Consider the following 22,368-nt stretch of genomic DNA (forward strand, 5'->3'; position numbering starts at 1 on the left):
TTGTGGGTTTTTTTTTTCCCTCAAAATAGTTTATTTTTTTTCTGACTTATAGCCCATAAAATACGGGAATAACCCTCCCAAAACTGAAAAGGAAATAGCAAGAGGCTTGCTACCATTTCCAGATAGCGGATACACCATGGTGCTCTCTGGCGCCCCCATGAGGTGCGAACTGCTCCCTTTTGAAAACCTAAACATTCGTGGAGAACGTTCAGCATCCCCACACCGTACCTTCATTGTCTTGTGGATCCAGTCGGTGAAGTAGGTCACGTTGGCGTAGACCCCTGGCTTGTTCCTCAGAGCACAACCGAACCCAAAGCTGGTGTCCCCTGCCAGCCACCAGACGTCGTCCTGTCTGACCACCAGAGGTCCTCCGCTGTCGCCCTGCACACACCAAGGAAGACCTGGAGCCGCCGCAAAGCAAGCGAACGTGACGTTTGCAGTGGGAGATGTCCGGCACTGACCTGGCAGGTGTCCACGCCTCCCTGCAGCCTGCCTGCACACGCCATGGTCTTGGTCACCAGGCCGCCCAGGACGTGAGGGAGGTTGCAGGTGTCTCTGCTGAAAATGCTCACCCGGGCTTGATTCAGTAAATCCGATCCTGCTGTGTCTGAGAAACATGAACACAGTCAGTTCAGTCGGAGCATTTCAAAAAGAGCCATTCTCAAGGAGTTGCATTCTGCTTCGCTCCAAGCACCATTATCGCCTACAGGGACTCCCAAAAGAGAAATTTTGAGTTTTCACTTGAATCATCTTTGTATAATTTCCAAGGAAAAAGTCTCTCTCTCTCTCAAATACACACACACACACAGACACACACACACACACGTGAAGTTGGACCCACCGAACTGGCTCAGGCGTCCCCATCCTGTGATCCAGGCTTCACTCCGAGGTCCAAGCACTTGGCCAACATTTGGAAGACACACCGCCATCACGGTACCTGAAAAACAATCATGAACAAGCTCAATCCTTTACTCGTCGCTCAACTGTTTCTTCTTCTTCCACATAAATTAATCATTCTATAGTGATAATGTTAACAAAATACACAAACAACACATCGTCCATTGAGGCACATTTACCTCAATTTGATGCTACACTTGCACAAGAATTTTATTTTGATGTCAGATGTTGAATTTCTGGATTCACAGTTCACCACAATGAAAAAACAGTAAGTGATATAATTACTGCAGTTACTACACCTTACTGTAGGGAGCAGTGTTGAGCCCATTTGGTTGCAATGTTCAGATGAATCCATACAGACAAGACAGTTTATATTTTTCGGCTGCTGTGTCTCTCATTGATAAAGTTAATAGTGTATGTTCTCAGGATGTATGTGTGTGATTTTATTACAAAAACAGCACCAGCTGTCATATTAACTGCTTTGTTTTCAGCATTTCTGCTGTTTCCGCGTAATCTGACACTGTTTTCAATACGTTGCCGTGTAAACATGCAATTTTTCTGAAACAAAAGCTACAAAACAATCATCTTGACTTGACAAGCTGCTGTGTTTCTCTTGAATGCCTTTTCTTTAATAAAATTCCTCCTGAATTGTTGCTTCAAGAAGACTTACTTCCGAACACCAAGGGCCTGCTGAGCCTCAGGAGAGCGATGTCGTTGTCGTTGGTCTGCGGGTTGTAGTCTTCATGACTTATGATCTTGAGGATCGTCCTGCCACGGTCCATCACAGACAGGCTCACGTCTCCGGAATACACTCTCCAGCGGCTCAGGTCATTGTAGCTGCCATGAAAACAAAGAGGTGAGTTTAAAACAAACGTCTACCGGTGGAAACTTCCTTGGCTAACGTTCTCTCTCCGCTCGATGGAGGCTCACTCTTGGAAGCAGTGCGCCGCCGTCAGGATCCAGGTGGGGCTGATGATGGAGCCTCCACAGAGGTGCTGGTTGTTAATCTGCAGGCTGACCTGCCAGGGCCAGACCCCATTCGCCGCTTCGGTGCCGCCCACGACACGAGCCCCGGGATCCACCGCAGGCCGGCCACATTCTGAGGAGGCAGGAGCAAAGTAGGACTCCCTCACATCACAGGCTGGAGATGAGTGAAAGCTTAGCTGCTTTTGATGCACATGTGCAAAAGCAAGGTTTTGAAACAGTAACTCACCAACACACTGAACCGTGACAGCCTTCTCCGAGCAATCAAGGCTGCAAACAAGAGGAAGAATCTTACATTTCCACCCATCAGTTCTGTCAGAACACAGGAATGTAATCCAGTGGACGGGGGTGCTTACCTGTGAACGAGCTGGGACCTCAGGTCCGAGTGAGGATTACTTCCAGGCTTCAGCTTCAGGTATCCGCCAGAGGCCAGCCGGCCGGCGTTGGTCTGGCTGGAGCTCACATAGTCCTGACTGTGAGAGACACGAAACACTGAGATGAGACTGAAGCAAAATATACTCCAAAATATCTTAGAGTCAAACAGATCAAATCCTTTAGGTTTATATTCAACCTTGTCAAAAACTTATCTGTTCAACCTAGTTTTTTTTAATTAAATACATTAAAACTTTTTTTTAGAGTTTTTAAGACATTGGTGGGGGGGGACGAAAACAAATTTATTTATTTATTTTTTTGAATCAGTTCTTGTTTTAAAATGCCCGTGTCCTCCAGTGTTTGCTTAATCTAAAGTGAAAATATCATATCCTCAGTGGTTTGACAGTAATATGAATAAATTATGTGGTGATGTCTTTTTAAAAGGAGAAAATATTTCCTCCGTAAATAATGTGAAATTATTTTGTGTTACTTATGTGTCTATTATTTATTTACTGTGCCTGGATGTGAGTGTGTGTAAATGTAATTTGACTGCATCCTGATCTGATATAAATATAAATTCTTGATCTGCTGGACATACCTGGCAATAAAGATGTTCCTGATTCCTGTTTCAGAATTTTGAGTGTGATTATTTTATTATTTTTTTAATCGTATTGAAAGGTCCTGTTCGAAGCATTGTTGATGGATTGAAATGTTAACGGTTAACAAGACCACAGTAAGGCAACAGCAGCCATGAAGAGGTGATGCAGCACGTGGTGTCTGATATAATCTGACCTGCGGAAGCCGATCTGCTCACACACGGCCTGCCCGTAGGAGTCGTTCCAGGCCTGAGCACACACAGGCATCCACTTCTGCTTCGCTGAGGAGAAACCCTCCAGCACAGACTTGGTCCCATGAAGACGGACTGTCAAACACAGAGCTCAGGACTCAAACTGCTCTCACAGTGTGTGTTTGCGTGTGTGTGTGTGTGTGTGTGTGTGTGTGTGTGTGTGTGTGTGTGTGTGTGTGTGTGTGTGTGTGTGTGTGTGTGTGTGTGTGTGTGTGTGTGTGTGTGTACGTGTGTGTGGATGAGTGCGATGCTCTCACAGCAGTTGGATTCATCCTCCCCGTCGTAACAGTCCCTGATCCCGTCGCACCACTGGGAAGGTTTGATGCAGCTCGGTCCCTTCGCACAAACCGCACAAACCGCACCAACTGCACCAACTGCACCAACTTCAGAGGCCAACATGTGGTAACCTGAAAACAAGCGCATACTACTGCTGTTTAATACTGCATAGTGCAAGCAAAGGAGTGCACACACACACACACACACACACACACACACACACAAACAGGAGCTACGAGTCCTGCTATGGAAATCACTGTTCAACACAACGGTGAAGGATCCAGATTGACTTACCGAAGCAAGCTGAGATAAGGAAACACGCCATCACCATGGTCATTAAAGCCGCCCAGAGTCCGAAGGCGCATTCTGTGGTGGAACACAGATTGAACACAAATCATAAAAAAGTTGATGATATTTCTCGGAAACTAAAGCCTCAAATCCAGATTCTCAGAAGTCGTTCAAAATGTTTTAATATTCCAAAAATAATATCAACCTGCGGTTTTAAATCTTAAAGTAAATACCAACATTTCTCTAAAGAAAAATAACAGCAAAAACAAACAAAAAGAAAAAGCCATCTTTTCAGGATTTGGTGAACTTTGTATTGATATTCGGGTCAGATCTGCATATGGTGCACTTCAATTTACATTAAAATATGCTTTGACATGAATAATATACAGTATATTTATGATATTAGGCAAAAAACATCAAAGATATTAAAGACTTCATTTCTTACGTAACTGTTATTGATTTAGTAAATAATAGAGCGTATTACATAAGGTAGATTCATTATAATAAATGCAATATATATAATTGTACAACCCAATGGTTCTTCCATATCTGACTTATTGTGTTGAAAACCGAGAAAAGCAGGGAAAATATGAACTTAATCAACTTCTGAACATCAAACACAAATTAGAGATTAAATCTATTTTTCCTTAAATGGAAATTAATGGTAACACTTTACTTGAAGCACCCGGTATAACACATCATAAGTAGTTATAAACACTCAAAAATGATCATAATGCTTTATAACCCACTATACAACATAGGGTTAGGGTTAGGTCCTGATGTTATAAAGCATTGTGATAATTTGTGAGTGTTGATAACTATAGTTATACAGTGCTATAATGTACTTATAATGTGTTATACAGGGGTGCTTCAAGTAAAGTGTTACCAGCAAAAAATTACGAAGGAAAATGATGACAATCTCAACATCCAGAAAATTTTCGTGGAATCTTCAGGTGAAAAATGCAGTGAAATTGAAAAAAACACACAATCCAAGTCCAAAAATCAATGTTTTCTTGGAAATTATTATAATTTACGGTTTATCAGCTGGATTGGAGCCTCTTGCCGACACTTTTGGTCCACAGGCCTTATTTTTGACACCCCCATCTTAAAGATGTAAAAAAACTTCTAAAACTGTTTACCGCCTCCAAGGAGGTTATGTAATCATGTCGGTTTGTTGGTTGGTTGGTTGGTCTGTTAGCAACATTACAGAAAAGTAATGGACAGATTGCAATGAAACTTTGTGGAATGGTGGGTCTTGGTCTAACTTAGAATCCATTAAATTTTGGTGATGATCCGGATCACTGTCTGGATCCAGGGATTTTTTTGAAGGATTCTTTATCATTGAGAGATAGGGAGTCTTTCGCATAGTTGGGCAGGCCCGCCGACAGGGGGCCTGTGCGGCATGTGCGTGCCACGCTGCATGCCGCACGCCGCAGTGCTCCGCTCCGATCACACCCCCAATCACAATGTTGTTTTATTATATATGGTATATGGTGTTCTTATTGTTGTTGGTGACTGATTTGACCTGTGGCAGAGGTCTGTGCTCTCTGTGTGCCAAATTCTAGTTTTGTTACCTTTTCCTTCATTCAACAACAAATGAAAACTTCCAATGCAGAAGTCAGCTCAGATAAATTCTCGCTGTTAAAAACTGTCAGTAAATCTCGGAGATGACAGGGGTTATGGGTCTCGCTCAAGGTCACCACTGTTGGTCCTTGACCTCCATCAGCTCCCCGGGGCGCTGCGATGTGGAATCTCAGCACAGGAACAGGTTTAATGTGGAAAAAAATGACATTTCACCAAGGGATGACCAAAGCATGACAAGTATTATCACCACTACCATCGCTGATGCTGCAATTCTTCTTCGCTGGAGGATGAGCTGCCGCTGGGGTGCTGCGCTGGGTCTGATTTGGGTCCACGGGCTGCAGACCCTGCTGGGGGACATTGGACGGGCGTCCGGACTCCTCCTGACGAAACGCCCTGTCGTCATAGAAAGGAATGTCTCCCTGGAGACGCAAGGAAAGTTCATTCAGTGCGCCCGCAAGGAAAATTAACCATCGACTAAACTTTTGTTCACACTTTAACCAGAGTCAGATCTCCGGGAGGGAAACCGACCGTGAACTTAACAGCCTGAATGCATCCAAGAGACAGAACAACTCAAATGTAAAAGATGTGATCATGTAATTCTGCCCAAAGCTAAGAGGACCTTCATTCTGCTTTCACAAACTTATCTTTTCTTTATTTCAGTCAAACTGTATTTGGCTCTGGTTTAATAAGAACAGTAGGATGAAGAGCCTTTCAGGAGTTTACCTGCTTGCTTTGCATGGTGACTCGATGTCGGTGTGGATAAGAATTCAATTTCAACCCTGCAAACTAAAAGTAAAGACAGAGCAATTAAGAAAACAGTCAGATTAGGTGTTATGTGTAACCTGTTAAAGAGATTTTAACTCTCATATGGATTAAACACATTCAGAAATTGAGAATTCAATAAATGGGGCAACTTCTTTTTTCCATAAAAAGCATGAAAACATTAGAAACAGATAAACAGAGAAGAGGCCGTAGTCTTTCCTCCACTTACCGTCAAACGATCAGTCGGTCAGTCGATCTGCTCTCTCTCTCTCTCTCTCTCTCTCTCTTTCGCTGTCTGGTTCCTCACCTTCACTCCTCTCTTTAATAAACAGCCCAGACCACTCCTATTTCTCCTCTGCACCAGCGAGGTCCTTTGTAAAACAGAAGATGGGCAAACACTTTCAGATAAGGCGGAAAGTCTTATTTCAACAGCAATCTTCTGCACATTTCTCAGTAACCCTGACCTGTGTTTTCTGTAGTGTGATCATGTCTTTTCATGGTTTTTGTGTCTGAAGAAACAGAAAACAATTCAATATGTGATGAGACTCTTTATATTTCAGTGTTTTTATGTTCTGATTTGAATTTGTTTGAGAACAACTGGTCAACATCATATATCAACATTTAACTTTTTTTCTGCAATAAGACGTTTTGGTACCAGAGATCACAGGAGGATCTGATAAAAGAAACACTCCATAAAGTCTTCTTTAAGAGGGTAAGCTCAGGGTCTTACAGATTATCTGCACTGAAAAAAGCTGGATCTTACAGCCAAAACTACAGCAAACTAATGAGACCAGGGCTGCCCAACATAAGGACCGAGGGCCAAAATTGGTCTACGCAAGGCTCCAGTCTTCACCATCAAACCACCATTTCAAAAAAACATTGATCTGAAAAACAAACAAACTACTTTCTTCAGAGTAGCAGACGCAACACAACACTGAGCTGAGCTGAGAAGTCAGAGATGCTTCATGAAGGAATATAAACTAGCATTAGCCTCAAAGCCATGCAGTCAGGATGAGGATGTAAAAACATCCAGAATGCAGCAGCTAGAGGAGAAGCGTTTTGGATATTTCATTTATTTTACACCAGACAGTTTCACTAATGTTGACTTTACGTTGAGGTTGTAGTTGTTGTTTTGGTTTGTGAAAATATACATATTTTCTTCATTTCACATTCTGTGAAACAGCAACAATACAACTCACGTATGCTTGTATAAGTTTTCATGTATGAGTGTGTAGAAAAAAAAAACAAAACATAAAGGCGAGGACAAGGACGTCATCCGGGCCTCGAGTGCTGCTGTCCTGCGTGTTTCAGGTCTCTCCCAGTTCCAACACACCTGACTGCAATGAGGCTCGTCACTGGGCTTCTTTACAAGCTGGATGAGACACTGAAGCAGAGAGAGAGCTGAAACATGCAGGATGTTGTGTTTTCTGTGGGTCCAAGCACAGATGTCAGGTAAATAGACCACAGAAGTTTAGTGTTTCTATTTAAAAACATTCCCTGAAAAGTGCTTGACAACCCCGGTTTACCACAAAGGTGTAAAACATGAAGCACAACATCACAAACTGAACTGCTGACGTTTCCGATCCAGGCTGCAAGATCTAAAACACTCTGATTGGCATTAATTTCATATGAGTAGTTTTTTGTTCCAACTGGTTTACGGATGGTTGCAGTGTTTTAAGAAGAGAAGAGGACATGATTCAACTTTGAGACTCTATCAATGTGATCAGTTTTAGACTCCTTCAATCGTCGGCAGGTCACCAATAGTATAAAAGCCATGGCTTATAAAAGCGTGGCAGATTTCCTATCGCTCAAGAAGCTTTTACTTACTCTGCTCCAAATGTTCACTCATTAAGTTGAAGTTAAACAGTAAGTTTGGGGGTGAGCTAATGTTTACTCCTTGATTCAGATATTTAACTGACACTGTATGGTTCTGGCGAGTCCCGACCTCCATATGGAAGCTCTTCAGTCAGTGTTGTCGGGTCGGGATGCTGCCTGTAATTTGGAGATGGATCTGCGTGGCATCCTGAGCATTATCTCTATAAATCTGTATCCTGTTTTTCTGATGTAGTATATACCATTATACCCTTTGATTGGATTTGTTTAAGTTGTTATCCGCCCTAACCTCCTCTCCGTCATAACACTGAGTAAGAATTTTGTTTGCCTAAAGACCAGCTTTTGACAGTTCATCAAGCACAACATTTGTGAGTGACTGGGCATCACACTTGTCTGTTGTCTGCATTGATAACAGCCTCACTTGAATTTTGTAGTCCTTGTCCATGTAACGCACAACTATAGAAATGTTTTCACTGCCCGTCAGATCTTTAGTTCCTCCACCTTAAACCATGATTCCCCAACATCTTTAACAATCTGCTCCGTTACGATCGTGCTCATCAGTTCAATGAAGTGATTTTGGATATCATGTGATGTGTAAGTTGAGTTTTTGGAATTGTCTTCGCAAGCTCCAAGTTTTGCTTCAGCGTGTAATCAAGCAGGGAAAGAAACAGTCCGCTACCCGCTTCATCTCTGCTGCGAACTGAATCCACTTCACCCCACAGTGGCAGCTCGTTTGAGACAAGAAATTCAATCATGTCTACAACTGCAGACACGTAGAGGCGGTTTCACGCAAGTTGATGAGAGTTAACCATGGTTGAAATTTCACTGCCCGTGCTGCATCGCATTCCTTTCTCTCTCAGCTAGCCGTGCATGCTGGATGCTCTTTGCTGTTGCTATGCCTGCAAAATCCCTTTGATTTATCATTAGCATGCTTTCATATCCAGTTCTACTGAAAACAGAATCATTCCCTGCAAATTTTCTGGCAGGAAAACAAAAAGCTGCATCTCGGCTCACGGCTCCCGACGCAGCATGCAGGCACCGTGCTGATCCGCACCGCTCCGCGCGCCATGCCACAGGCCGCACGCCGTACGACGGACACCGCTCCGCGCTCTGCACGCCACACGCCGCAGCGCTCCGCTCCGATCACACACACCCGCGGTCAGACAGTCAGGACTGGGCCCAACAAACAGTAAGTTGTCCCGGGCCCAGGCGAAGCTGTCCGTGGGCCTGTAGTTGGACATAACTCTACAATAAATGACAAGGGGGCTCAGCAAAAAATTACAGTGTAAGTTCTTCAATGACTCTGCGATATCAGCTGCTGATCCAGATCAGGAAGTATTACAGATACCAGGATCCAGAACAGACAAAAATAGGGGGATTCCGGAGTGTCAGTCACTGTGAGGAAACACATTGAGATATGAACATGCAACAAACAGCTTTCTCCCATACATTGTTTGTGTTGGGGAGAAATAAAATGTTTTTTATTATATATGGTGTTCTTATTGTTGTTGGTGACTGATTTGAGTTGTGGCGGAGGTCTGCGCTCTCTGAGTCCCAAATTGCTCTTGTTTCTAATTGTTGTGTTCTCCGGTGGGCGGTGCTGAGAAGGGCTGTTTCCTGTAATGTGGGTCAAGTCATCGCTGAATGAGATTCAGCTGTGTCTGCTGAGGCTCCTCTATTTAAGTTGGGCCCAGTCTTCAATCATCGCTGGATTGTAAGTCATCATCAACAGTTAGTTTTGAGAGTTTGTGATTGTTTGCAGCCGACAGTGCCTCGCTAACCAAATTTCTTGTTTCTAGTCTTCAGACCCCCCCTGTCTGCTGCTCTGACCTGCCTTCCCAGCCGCCTGCCTGCTCTGCTCTGTTCTGACTCTGGCCGGCTTCCCTACTTCAGAGGGAGGATTCCTGCATGCGCTTCTGTGGTCAGGACTCATGCCTTCTGGACTCGGACTCCGTCCTTAAGCTTGGGAGGAAATAAATCTGTTTTTCTTCACTTCACCCGTCGCTGCCTTTTGCTGTCTGTGCCTGAGCCTTTGGACTGTACCATAACATGTCAATGAGTGTCCTCACAATGGTGGAAGTACAAATGTGTGTGTGTGTGTGACTGTGGTGAAATATGTCTCACAGTTGCAATGCAAATAAAGAAATAATCTGGCATTTCTGAAACCCTTTCACGCCCAGTTTGACTGGGTCAGATTGACCCGAACAGCATCTCTGTGATATAAACATGTCGGGGGTGGTTACAAATATGTGAAATGACCCACTTTAATTTTATGTTGATTACACTCATTAAAACAAGCAGAAGAAGTTTCATACTGAAAAAATAATTGTAAATATTCTTCCTCGGTGTTCAAACTTTAAAACGGGTCAATTTGACCCGTAACATAACAGGAGGGTTAACAGTTTGGTCGCCTCTGATGTTTTGCCTCCAGACTGCTAAATAACATCATCTGATCATGTCTCCAGATCGCTCCCAGAAACTGTGCTGCAAAGCATTTTGGAATAAATCCAGACGCGACAGAAAAGCAAACAAAAACTGAATGTTAGTGGAAGCATGTTTCTTTATTTCACTATGCTTCATGACCGACACGTGTTTGAACTGAACATCACAGAGGATTTAAAAACCATGAAAATGACAAGAGCTGAGTTTTATCAGACTGAGGGAAATGTGAGGCAGTGTGAAGGTTCCAGTAAAGAGAAAACTCAAGGGCGTATCAGTGCTCAGTAACAAGTAAGCTGCAGTTGACTTTATCACCTATCAGGCATGGGAAAACCTCTGTGTTGAGATTTTACTGCCGTGACTGGTTTCCACTCATTCTAAAGGTAAACAGAAGATTTCCACATGCATCTCATTAACCTGTTTGGAAAGACAAGAAAGAAAAAAACTCGGCTGAACATTTTACATGGAAACTGTTGGGGAACCTTCATCTTAGAATGATCTAAAACAATTGATCCAGCTGTTATCGCTTCACTGAGCTCCTATTTAATGTTACAGGAGGAGCATTCGCTTAACCGTCAACCCCAACATTGTTTCCAGTTTCAGCCATTTCAGTGTAAACTGACATTGTTTTCAAATTGTTATTGTGTAAACGCAAAACTTTCATGTAACAAAAATGCAGCAAAGATGTGTTTTCTATTGAAAAGTTGTCGTGTAAACAAGACCTAAATGTAACTACAATAAACGTTTCCAATAAATGAGGGATATTGTAATCTTCTCCATTAACCTGGTACAAAAAAAAGTTACAGCAACAAAACAAAAAAGTGCTGTCCAAACTGTTTCATATGGACAAATGAATACTATCAATGGTTTAACAAGGTTTTGCCTGAGAGTTTTTGCATTGTAAGATGCAGCGAGTCGCCTCAGAGGTTTGATGAGGGTGATCGGTCGCGCCTCATGGTGGTGCAACAGCACAAAGTCACCTGAACTCTTTCAGTCTTAAAATTTGATTTTAAAACTCGTTTTAAAACTCATTTACACTTGTAAAAAATCATCCGAACACATTTCTCAGAAACCCTGACCTGTGATCATGTTTGTTCATGTTTTTTGTGTCTGAAGAAACAGAAAACAATTTAATATGTGAAGAGACTCTTTATATTTCAGTGTTTTTATGTTCTGATTTGAATTTGTTTGAGAACAACTGGTCAACATCATATATCAACATTTAAATTTTTCTGCAATAAGACATTTTGGTACCTGAGATCACAGAAAGATCTGATAAAAGAAATACTCAATAAAGTCTTCTTTAAGAGGGTAAAGCTCAGGGTCTTACAGATTATCTGCAGTGAAAAAAGCTGGATCTTACAGCCAAAACTACAGCAAACCAGTGAGAACAGAGCTGCCAAACATAAGGACCGAGGGCCAAAATTGGTCTGCACGAGGCTCCAGTCTTCACCATCAAACCACCATTTCAAAAAAACATTGATCTGAAAAACAAACAAACTACTTTCTTCAGAGTAGCAGACACAACACGACACTGAGCTGAGCTGAGACGTCACTGACGCCTCAGCTCAGCGTCACGTCAGATATGCTGCCATGAAAGAAGATAAACTAGCATTAGCCTCAAAGCCATGCAGTCAGGATGAGGCTGTAAAAACATCCAGAATGCAGCAGCTGGAGGAGAAGCGTTTTGCACATTTCATTTATTTTACACCAGACAGTTTCACTAAAGTTCACTTTACGTTGAGGTTGTAGTAGTTGTTTTGGTTTGTGAAAATATACATATTTTCTTCATTTCACATTCTGTGAAACAGCAACAAAAAAACTCAAGTATGCTTGTGTAAGTTTTCAAGTATGAGTGTGCAGAAAAAAAAACCCCAACAAAACATAAAGGCGAGGACAAGGACGTCATCCGGGCCTCGAGTGCTGCTGTCCTGCGTGTTTCAGGTCTCTCCCAGTTCCAACACACCTGACTGAAATGAGGCTCGTCACTGGACTTCTTTACAAGCTGGATGAGACACTGAAGCAGGGAGAGAGCTGAAACATGCAGGATGTTTTGTTTTCTGTGGGTCCAAGCACAGATGTCAGGTAAGTTGACCACAGAAGTTTAGTGTTTCCATTTAAAAACATTCCCGGAAAAGTGCTTGACAACCCGGTTTACCACAAAGGTGTAAAGCATGAAGCACAACATCACAAACTGAACTGCTGACGTTTCCGATCCAGGCTGCAAGATCTAAAACACTCTGATTGGCATTCATTTCATATGAGTAGTTTTTTGTTCCATTTGGTTTACTGATGATCTGATGATTGCAGTGTTTTAAGAAGAGAAGAGGACATGATTCAACTTTGAGACTCAATCAGTGTGATCAGTTTTAAACTCCTTCAATCGTCGGCAGGTCACCAAGAGTATAAAAGCCACAGGTCCACCTTCATTTGCGTGGCAGATTTCCTATCGCTCAAGAAGCTTTTACTTACTCTGCTCCAAATGTTCACTCATTAAGTTGAAGTTAAACAGTAAGTTTGGGGGTGAGCTAATGTTTACTCCTTGATTCAGATATTTAACTGACACTGTATGGTTCTGCCGAGTCCCGTCCTCCATATGGAAGCTCTTCAGTCAGTGTTGTCGGGTCGGGATGCTGCCTGTAATTTGGAGATGGATCTGCATGGCATCCTGAGCATTATCTCTATAAATCTGTAGCCTGTTTTTCTGATGTAGTATATACCATTATACCCTTTGATTGGATTTGTTTAAGTTGTTATCCGCCCTCACCTCCTCTCCGTCATAACACTGAGTAAGAATTTTGTTTGCCTGAAGACCAGCTTTTGACAGTTCATCAAGCACAACATTTGTGAGTGACTGGGCATCACACTTGGCTGTTGTCTGCATTGATAACAGCCTCTTTTGAATTTTGTAGTCCTTGTCCATGTGACGCACAACAATAGAAATGTTTTCACTGCCCGTCGGATCTTTAGTTCCTCCACCTTCAGTGTAAACCACGATTCCCCAACATCTTTATCAATCTGCTCCGTTACGATCGTGCTCATCAGTTCAATGAAGTGATTTTGAATATCATGTGATGTGTAAGTTCAGTTTTTTGGAATTGTCTTCGCAAGCTCCAAGTTTTGCTTCAGCGTGGAATCAAGCAGGGAAAGAAACAGTCCGCTACCCGCTTCATCTCTGCTGCGAACTGAATCCGCTTCACCCCGCAGTGGCAGCTCGTTTGAGACAAGAAATTCAATCATGTCTACAACTGCAGACACGTGGAGGCGGTTTCACGCAAGTTGATGAGAGTTAACCATGGTTGAAATTTCACTGCCTGTGCTGCATCGCATTCCATTCTCTCTCAGCTGGCCATGCATGCTGGATGCTCTTTGCTGTTGCTATGCCTACTAAATCCCTTTGATTTATCATCACCATGCTTTCATACCCAGTTCTACTGAAAACAGAATAATTCCCTGCAAATTTTCTGGCAGGAAAACAAAAAGCTGCATCTCGGCTTACGGCTCCCGGCGCAGCATGCAGGCACCGTGCTGATCCGCATCACTCCGCGCGCCACGCCACAGGCTGCACGCCGTACGACGGACACCGCTCCGCGCGCCACGCCACACGCCGCACCGCTCCGATCACACACACCCCCGGTCAGACAGTCAGGACTGGGCCCAACTAACAGTAAGTTGTCCCGGGCCCAGGCAAAGCTGTCCGTGGGCCTGTAGTTGGACATAACTCTACAATAAATGACAAGGGGGCTCAGCAAAAAATTACAGTGCAATTTCTTCAATGACTTGAAAGAGATATCAGCTGCTGATCTAGATCAGGAAGTATTCCGGATACCAGGATCCAGAACAGACAAAAAAAGGGGGATTCCGGAGTGTCAGTCACTGTGAGGAAACACATTGAGATATGAACATGCAACAAACAACTTTCTGCCATACATTGTTTGTATTGGGGAGAAATAAAATGTTTTTTATTATATATGGTGTTCTTATTGTTGTTGGTGACTGATTTGAGCTGTGGCGGAGGTCTGCGCTCTCTGAGTCCCAAAATGCTCTTGTTTCTTCTTGTTGTGTTCTCAGGTGGGCGGTGCTGAGAAGGACTGTTTCCTGTAATGTGGGTCAAGTCATCGCTGAATGAGATTCAGCTGTGTCTGCTGAGGCTCCTCTATTTAAGTTGGGCCCAGTCTTCAATCATTGCTGGATTGTAACTCATCATCAACAGTCAAGACTTTGAGATTGTTTGCAGCCGACAGTGCCTCGCTAACCAAGTTTCCTGTTTGTAGTCTTCAGACCCCCTCTGTCTGCTGTTTCGACCTGCCTTCCCAGCCGCCTGCCTGCTCTGCTCTGTTCTGACTCTGGCCGGCTTCCCCACTTCAGAGGGAGGAGTTCTGCATGCGCTTCTCTGGTCAGGACTCATGCCTTCTGGACTCGGACTCCGTCCTTAAGCTTGGGAGGAAATAAATCTGTTTTTCTTCACTTCACCCCTGTCGCTGCCTTTTGCTGTCTGTGCCTGAGCCTTTGGACTGCACCATAACATGTCAATGAGTGTCCTCACAATGGTAGAAGTACAAGTGTGTGTGTGTGTGTGTGTGTGTGAGATTGTGGTGAAATATGTCTCACAGTTGCAATGCAAATAAAGAAATAATCTGGCATTTCTGAAACCCTTTTACGTCCAGTTTGACTGGGTCAGATTGACCCGAACAGCATCTCTGTGATATAAACTTGTCGGGGGTGGTTACAATTATGTGAAATGACCCACCTTAATTTTATATGTTAATTACACTCATTAAAACAAGCAGAAGAAGTTTCATACTGAAAAAATGATTGTAAATATTTTTCCTAGGTGTTCAAACTTTAAAATGGGTCAATTTGACCCGTAACATAATGGGAGGGTTAACAGTTTGGTCGCCTCTGATGTTTTGCCTCCAGACTGCTTTAAAAACATCATCTGATCATGTCTCCAGGTCGTTGCCAGAAACTGTGCTGCAAAGCATTTTGTAATAAATCCAGACGCGACAGAAAAGCAAACAAAAACTGAATGTTAGTGGAAGCAAGTTTCTTTATTTCACTATTCTTCATGACCGACACGTGTTTGAACCGAACATCACAGAGGATTTAAAAACCATGAAAATGACAACAGAAACTGAAGAGCTGAGTTTTATCAGACTGAGGGAAACGTGAGGCAGTGTGAACGTTCCAGTAAAGAGAAAACTCAAGGGCGTATCAGTGCTCAGTAACATGTAAGCTGCAGTTGACTTTATCACCTATCAGACATGGGAAAACCTATGTGTTGAGATTTTACTGCCGTGACTGGTTTCCACTCATTCTAAAGGTAAACAGAAGATTTCCACATGCATCTCATCAATCTGTTTGGAAAGACAAGAAAGAAAAAAACTCGGCTGAACATTTTACATGGAAACTGTTGGGGAACCTTCATCTTAGAATCAGATCATCTAAAACAATTGATCCAGCTGTTATCGCTTCACTGAGCTCCTGTTCAATGTTAGAGGAGCATTCACTTTACCCTCAACCCCAACATTGTTTCCAGTTTCAGCCATTTCAGTGTAAACTGACATTGTTTTCAAATTGTTATTGTGTAAACGCAAAACTTTCATGAAACAAAAATGCAACAAAGATGTGTTTTCTATTGAAAAGTTGTCGTGTAAACGAGACCGAAATGTAATTACAGTAAACGTTTCCAATAAATGAGGGATATTGTAATCTTCTCCATTAACCTGGTACAAAAAAACAAGTTACAGCAACAAAACAAAAAAGTGCCGTCCAAACTGTTTCATCTGGACAAATGAATACTATCAATGGTTTAACGAGGTTTTGCCTGAGAGTTTTTGCATTGTAAGATGCAGCGAGTCGCCTCAGAGGTTTGATGAGGGTGATCGGTCGCGCCTCATGGTGGTGCGAGTCCTTCAGTCGAAACGTTGGTGGTTCGATCCCCGATGCATGGCAGCTGTCTGCTTTGGCATGGGTGAATGGGATTGACTTTACTGTGGGAGCTGCTGAAGTGGTGAAATCCATGAAGTTCAATCCACAGTCGTGAGGTATTTCACTGGTATCCCCATCACACACGCTGCAGAAAGGAAAAAGAAACTCAAAAAGATGACATGTCTGGCAAGGGCCTGAATTTCATTTTTTAAAAGATATTTCAACATTTTTTTTAAAGTAAAGTAAAACAACTTTTTATCTGAATGCTGAATCCGACAGCACAAAGTCACCTGAACTCTTTCAGTCTTAAAATTTGATTTTAAAACTCATTTGCACTTTTAAAAAATCATCCGAAAATAAGTGTTTAATGAAAATATACTGTATTTTCCAGGCTTTTAGTCACACTTTTTCAGCTGTTTAGCTGCCATTATCGAAATTCCGACACTTATCAAATATGCAGCCATGTCTGAACATGGAAAACTAAATGTGTTATAGGCCAGTGTGACGATTGTGGGGTTTTTTTCCTCTTCATAGTTTTTTTTTTTTTCCTGACTTATAGCCAAGAAAACACGGGAATAACCCTCCCAAAACTGATAAGGAAACAGAGGCTTTGCGACCATTTCCAGATAGCGGATACAGCATAGTGCTCTCTGGCGCCCCCATGAGGTGCGAACTGCTCCCTTTTGAAAACCTAAACATTCGTGGAGAACGTTCAGCATCCCCACACCGTACCTTCATTGTCTTGTGGATCCAGTCGGTGAAGTAGGTCACGTTGGCGTAGACCCCTGGCTTGTTCCTCAGAGCACATCCGAACCCAAAGCTGGTGTCCCCTGCCAGCCACCAGACGTCGTCCTGTCTGACCACCAGAGGTCCTCCGCTGTCGCCCTGCACACACCAAGGAAGACCTGGAGCCGCCGCAAAGCAAGCGAACGTGACGTTTGCAGTGGGAGATGTCCGGCACTGACCTGGCAGGTGTCCACGCCTCCCTGCAGCCTGCCTGCACACAACATGGTCTTGGTCACCAGGCCGCCCAGGACGTGAGGGAGGTTGCAGGTGTCTCTGCTGAAAATGCTCACCCGGGCTTGATTCAGTAAATCCGATCCTGCTGTGTCTGAGAAACATGAACACAGTCAGTTCAGTCGGAGCATTTCAAAAAGAGCCGTTCTCAAGGAGTTGCATTCTGCTTCGCTCCAAGCACCATTATCGCCTACAGGGACTCCCAAAAGAGAAATTTTGAGTTTTCACTTGAATCATCTTTGTATAATTTCCAAGGAAAAAGTCTCTCTCTCTCTCAAATACACACACACACACACACACACACACGTGAAGTTGGACCCACCGAACTGGCTCAGGCGTCCCCATCCTGTGATCCAGGCTTCACTCCGAGGTCCAAGCACTTGGCCAACATTTGGAAGACACACCGCCATCACGGTACCTGAAAAACAATCATGAACAAGCTCAATCCTTTACTCGTCGCTCAACTGTTTCTTCTTCTTCCACATAAATTAATCATTCTATAGTGATAATGTTAACAAAATACACAAACAACACATCGTCCATTGAGGCACATTTACCTCAATTTGATGCTACACTTGCACAAGAATTTTATTTTGATGTCAGATGTTGAATTTCTGGATTCACAGTTCACCACAACGAAAAAACAGGAAGTGATATAATTACTGTAGTTACTACACCTTACTGTAGGGAGCAGTGTTGAGCCCATTTGGTTGCAATGTGCAGATGAATCCATACAGACAAGACAGTTTATATTTTTCGGCTGCTGTGCAAGTGTCTGGCATTGATAAAGTTAATAGTGTATGTTCTCAGGATGTATGTATGTGATTTTATTACAAAAACAGCACCAGCTGTCATACTAACTGCTTTGTTTTCAGCATTTCTGCTGTTTCCGAATAATCAGACACTGTTTTCAATACGTTGCCATGTAAACATGCAACTTCTCTGAAACAAAAGCTTCAAAACAATCATCTTGACTTGACAAGCTGCTGTGTTTCTCTTGAATGGCTTTTCTTTAATAAAATTCCTCCTGAATTGTTGCTTCAAGAAGACTTACTTCCGAACACCAAGGGCCTGCTGAGCCTCAGGAGAGCGATGTCGTTGTCGTTGGTCTGCGGGTTGTAGTCTTCATGACTTATGATCTTGAGGATCGTCCTGCCACGGTCCATCACAGACAGGCTCACGTCTCCGGAATACACTCTCCAGCGGCTCAGGTCATTGTAGCTGCCATGAAAACAAAGAGGTGAGTTTAAAACAAACGTCTACCGGTGGAAACTTCCTTGGCTAACGTTCTCCCTCCGCTCGATGGAGGCTCACTCTTGGAAGCAGTGCGCCGCCGTCAGGATCCAGATGGGGCTGATGATGGAGCCTCCACAGAGGTGCTGGTTGTTAATCTGCAGGCTGACCTGCCAGGGCCAGACCCCATTCGCCGCCTCGGTGCCGCCCACGACACGAGCCCCGGGATCCACCGCAGGCCGGCCACATTCTGAGGAGGCAGGAGCAAAGTAGGACTCCCTCACATCACAGGCTGGAGATGAGTGAAAGCTTAGCTGCTTTTGATGCACATGTGCAAAAGCAAGGTTTTGAAACAGTAACTCACCAACACACTGAACCGTGACAGCCTTCTCCGAGCAAGCAAGGCTGCAAACAAGAAGAGGAAGAATCTTACATTTCCACCCATCAGTTCTGTCAGAACACAGGAATGTAATCCAGTGGACGGGGGTGCTTACCTGTGAACGAGCTGGGACCTCAGGTCCGAGTGAGGATTACTTCCAGGCTTCAGCTTCAGGTATCCGCCAGAGGCCAGCCGGCCGGCGTTGGTCTGGCTGGAGCTCACATAGTCCTGACTGTGAGAGACATGAAACACCGAGATGAGACTGAAGCAAAATATACTCCAAAATATCTCAGAGTCAAACAGATCAAATCTTTCAGGTTTATATTCAACCTTCTCAAAAACTTATCTGTTCAACCTAGTTTTTTTAATTAAATATATTTAAACTTTTTTTTAGAGTTTTAAGACTTTGGGGGGGAAAAAACTACAACAAATGTATTTATTCATTTGAATCAGTTCTTGTTTTAAAATGCCCGTGTCCTCCAGTGTTTGCTTTTTCTAAAGTCCTCAGTGGTTTGACAGTAATATGAATAAATTATGTGGTGATGTCTTTTTAAAAGGAGAAAATATTTCCCCCGTAAATATGTGAAATTATTTTGTGTTACATATGTGTCTATTATTTATTTACTGTGGCTGGATGTGAGTATGTGCAAAGGTCATTTGACTGCATCCTGATCTGTTATAAATATAAATTCTTGACCTGCTGGACATACCTGGCAATAAAGATGTTTCTGATTCCTGTTTCAGAATTTTGGATGATTTTTTTTTTTTTTTATCGTATGGAGGGTCCTCTTCTAAACATTGTTGATGGATTGAAATGTTGACGGTTAACAAGACCACAGTAAGGCAACAGCAGCCATGAAGAGGTGATGCAGCACGTGGTGTCTGATATAATCTGACCTGCGGAAGCCGATCTGCTCACACACGGCCTGCCCGTAGGAGTCGTTCCAGGCCTGAGCACACACAGGCATCCACTTCTGCTTCGCTGAGGAGAAACCCTCCAGCACAGACTTGGTCCCATGAAGACGGACTGTCAAACACAGAGCTCAGGATTCAAACTGCTCTCACAGTGTGTGTGTGTGTGTGTGTGTGTGTGTGTGTGTGTGTGTGTGTGTGTGTTTGTGTACGTGTGTGTGGATGAGTGCGATGCTCTCACAGCAGTTGGATTCATCCTCCCCGTCGTAACAGTCCCTGATCCCGTCACACCACTGGGAAGGTTTGATGCAGCTCGGTCCCTTCGCACAAACCGCACAAACTGCACCAACTGCACCAACTGCACCAACTTCAGAGGCCAACATGTGGTAAACTGAAAACAAGCGCATACTACTGCTGTTTAATACTGCATCGTGCAAGCAAAGCAGTACACACACACACACACACACACACACACACACACACACACACACACACACACACACACACAGGAGCTACGAGTCCTGCTCCAGAAATAACTATTCAACACAACTGTGAAGGATCCAGATTGACTTACACATGTCGAACTGGATTACGACAGGCGCTGTCAAAATGGCGATTATAGCCGCAAATAAGAGCAGGATCACGCATTCTGCGGCGGAACACAGATTGAACACAAATCATAAAAAAGTTGATGATATTTCTCCATAACTAAAGCCTCAAATCCAGATTCTCAGAAGTCCTTCAGAATGTTTTAATATTTCAAAAATAATGTCAACCTGCGGTTTTAAATCTTAAAGTAAATACCAACATTTTTCTCAGTAAAAATAACAGCAAAAACAAAAGAATCGCCATCTTTTCAGGATAGGTGAACTTTGTATTAATATTTGGGTCAGATTTGCGTATGGTGCACTTCAGTTTACATTAAAATATGCTTTGACATGAATAATATATATTTATAATAGGCAAAAAACATCAACGATATTAAATACTTCATTTCTCATATATTATTGATTTAGTAAATAATAGAGCGTATTACATGAAGTAGATTCATTATAATAAATGCAATATATAAATTGTCTAACTCAATGGTTCTTCCATATCTGGCTTATTGTGTTGAAAACCGAGAAAAGCAGGGGAAATATGAACTTAATCAACTTCTGAACATCAAACACAAATTAGAGATTAAATCTATTTTTCCTTAAATTGAAACTAATTATTGACATAACTTAGTAATCTTATGATACATACTTGTCTCACCTCAAGTTTATTTCTTTTACAATGAAATTTGTTCATATTCTTTAAATCTGTAAATCCTTTAAAGATTTTTTTAGTCCAGCAAAAAGCAAAAAATTACTAAGGAAAATGATGACAATCTCAACATCAAGAAAATTTTCATCGAATCTTCTGGTGAAAAATGCAGTGAAATTTAAAAAAAACACACACAATCCATGTCCAAAAATCAATGTTTTCTTGGAAGTTATTATGATTTATGGTTTATCACCTAGATTTGAGCCTCTTGCAGACACTTTTGGTCCACAGGCCTTATTTTTGACACCCTCGTCCGAAAGATAGAAAACACTTCTAAAACTGTTTTTGTTCCTTTTTTTTCCTTCATTCAACAACAAATGAAAACTTCCAATGCAGAAGTCAGCTCAGATAAATTCTTGCTGTTAAAAACTGTCAGTAAATCTCGGAGATGACGGGGGTTATGGGTCTCGCTCAAGGTCACCACTGTCGGTCCTTGACCTCCATCAGCTCCCCGGGGCGCTGCGATGTGGAATCTCAGCACAGGAACAGGTTTAATGTGGAAAAAATGACATTTCACCAAGGGATGACCAAAGCATGACAAGTATTATCACCACTACCATCGCTGATGCAGCAATTCTTCTTCACTGGAGGATGAGCTGCCGCTGGGGTGCTGCGCTGGGTCTGATTTGGGTCCACGGGCTGCAGACCCTGCTGGGGGACAGTGGACGGCGGTCCTGACTCCTCCTGACGAAACGCCCTGTCGTCATAGAAAGGAATGTCTCCCTGGAGACGCAAGGAAAGTTCATTCAGTGCGCCCGCAAGGAAAATTAACCATCTACTAAACTTTTGTTCACACTTTAACCAGAGTCAGATCACCGGGAGGGAAACCGACCGTGAACTTAACAACCTGAATGCATCTAAGAGACAGAACAACTCAAATGTAAAAGATGTGATCATGTAATTCTGCCCAAAGCTAAGAGGACCTTCATTCTGCTTTCACAAACTTGTTTTTCTTTATTTCAGTCAAACTGTATTTGGCTCTGGTTTAATAAAAACAGTAGGATGAAGAGCCTTTCAGGAGTTTACCTGCTTGCTTTGCATGGTGACTCGATGCTTCGGTGTGGAAAAGAATTCAATTTCAACCCTGCAAACTAAATGTATAGACAGAGCAATTAAGAAAACAGTCAGATTAGGTGTTATGTGTAACCTGTTGAAGAGATTTTAACTCTCATATGGATTAAACACATTCAGAAAATGAGAATTCAATCAATGGAGCAACTTCTTTTTTCCATAAAAACCATGAAAACTTTAGCAACAGATAAACAGAGAAGAGGCCGTAGTCTTTCCTCCACTTACCGTCAAACGA

The 22,368-nt window shown here is 42.8% G+C and overlaps 2 protein-coding genes across 2 annotated transcripts; both read right to left on the reverse strand.

Annotated features, from left to right (window-relative positions):
- Positions 1-109: 109 nt before the first annotated feature.
- Positions 110-3,499, reverse strand: tmprss2 (transmembrane serine protease 2). Its single transcript, XM_030101301.1, has 10 exons — positions 3,358-3,499; positions 3,046-3,175; positions 2,238-2,354; positions 2,111-2,151; positions 1,828-1,996; positions 1,568-1,734; positions 842-937; positions 462-598; positions 229-381; positions 110-187 (listed from the first exon to the last, which is right to left on the reverse strand). The coding sequence occupies exons 1-10, from the start codon at positions 3,497-3,499 to the stop codon at positions 110-112; spliced, it is 1,230 nt and encodes a 409-aa protein (XP_029957161.1).
- A 1,861-nt stretch (positions 3,500-5,360) lies between these two features.
- Positions 5,361-22,103, reverse strand: LOC115395671 (transmembrane protease serine 2-like). Its single transcript, XM_030101302.1, has 14 exons — positions 22,089-22,103; positions 21,620-21,785; positions 20,329-20,403; positions 19,996-20,121; positions 19,740-19,869; positions 18,958-19,074; positions 18,828-18,868; positions 18,545-18,713; positions 18,285-18,451; positions 17,553-17,648; positions 17,179-17,315; positions 16,946-17,098; positions 5,502-5,667; positions 5,361-5,416 (listed from the first exon to the last, which is right to left on the reverse strand). Exons 1-14 carry the CDS (start codon positions 22,101-22,103, stop codon positions 5,361-5,363), a joined length of 1,614 nt encoding a protein of 537 aa, XP_029957162.1.
- Positions 22,104-22,368: the final 265 nt, after the last annotated feature.

The sequence above is a fragment of the Salarias fasciatus genome, chromosome 10 (genome assembly GCF_902148845.1).
Source record: "Salarias fasciatus chromosome 10, fSalaFa1.1, whole genome shotgun sequence".
Lineage (NCBI taxonomy): Eukaryota > Metazoa > Chordata > Actinopteri > Blenniiformes > Blenniidae > Salarias > Salarias fasciatus.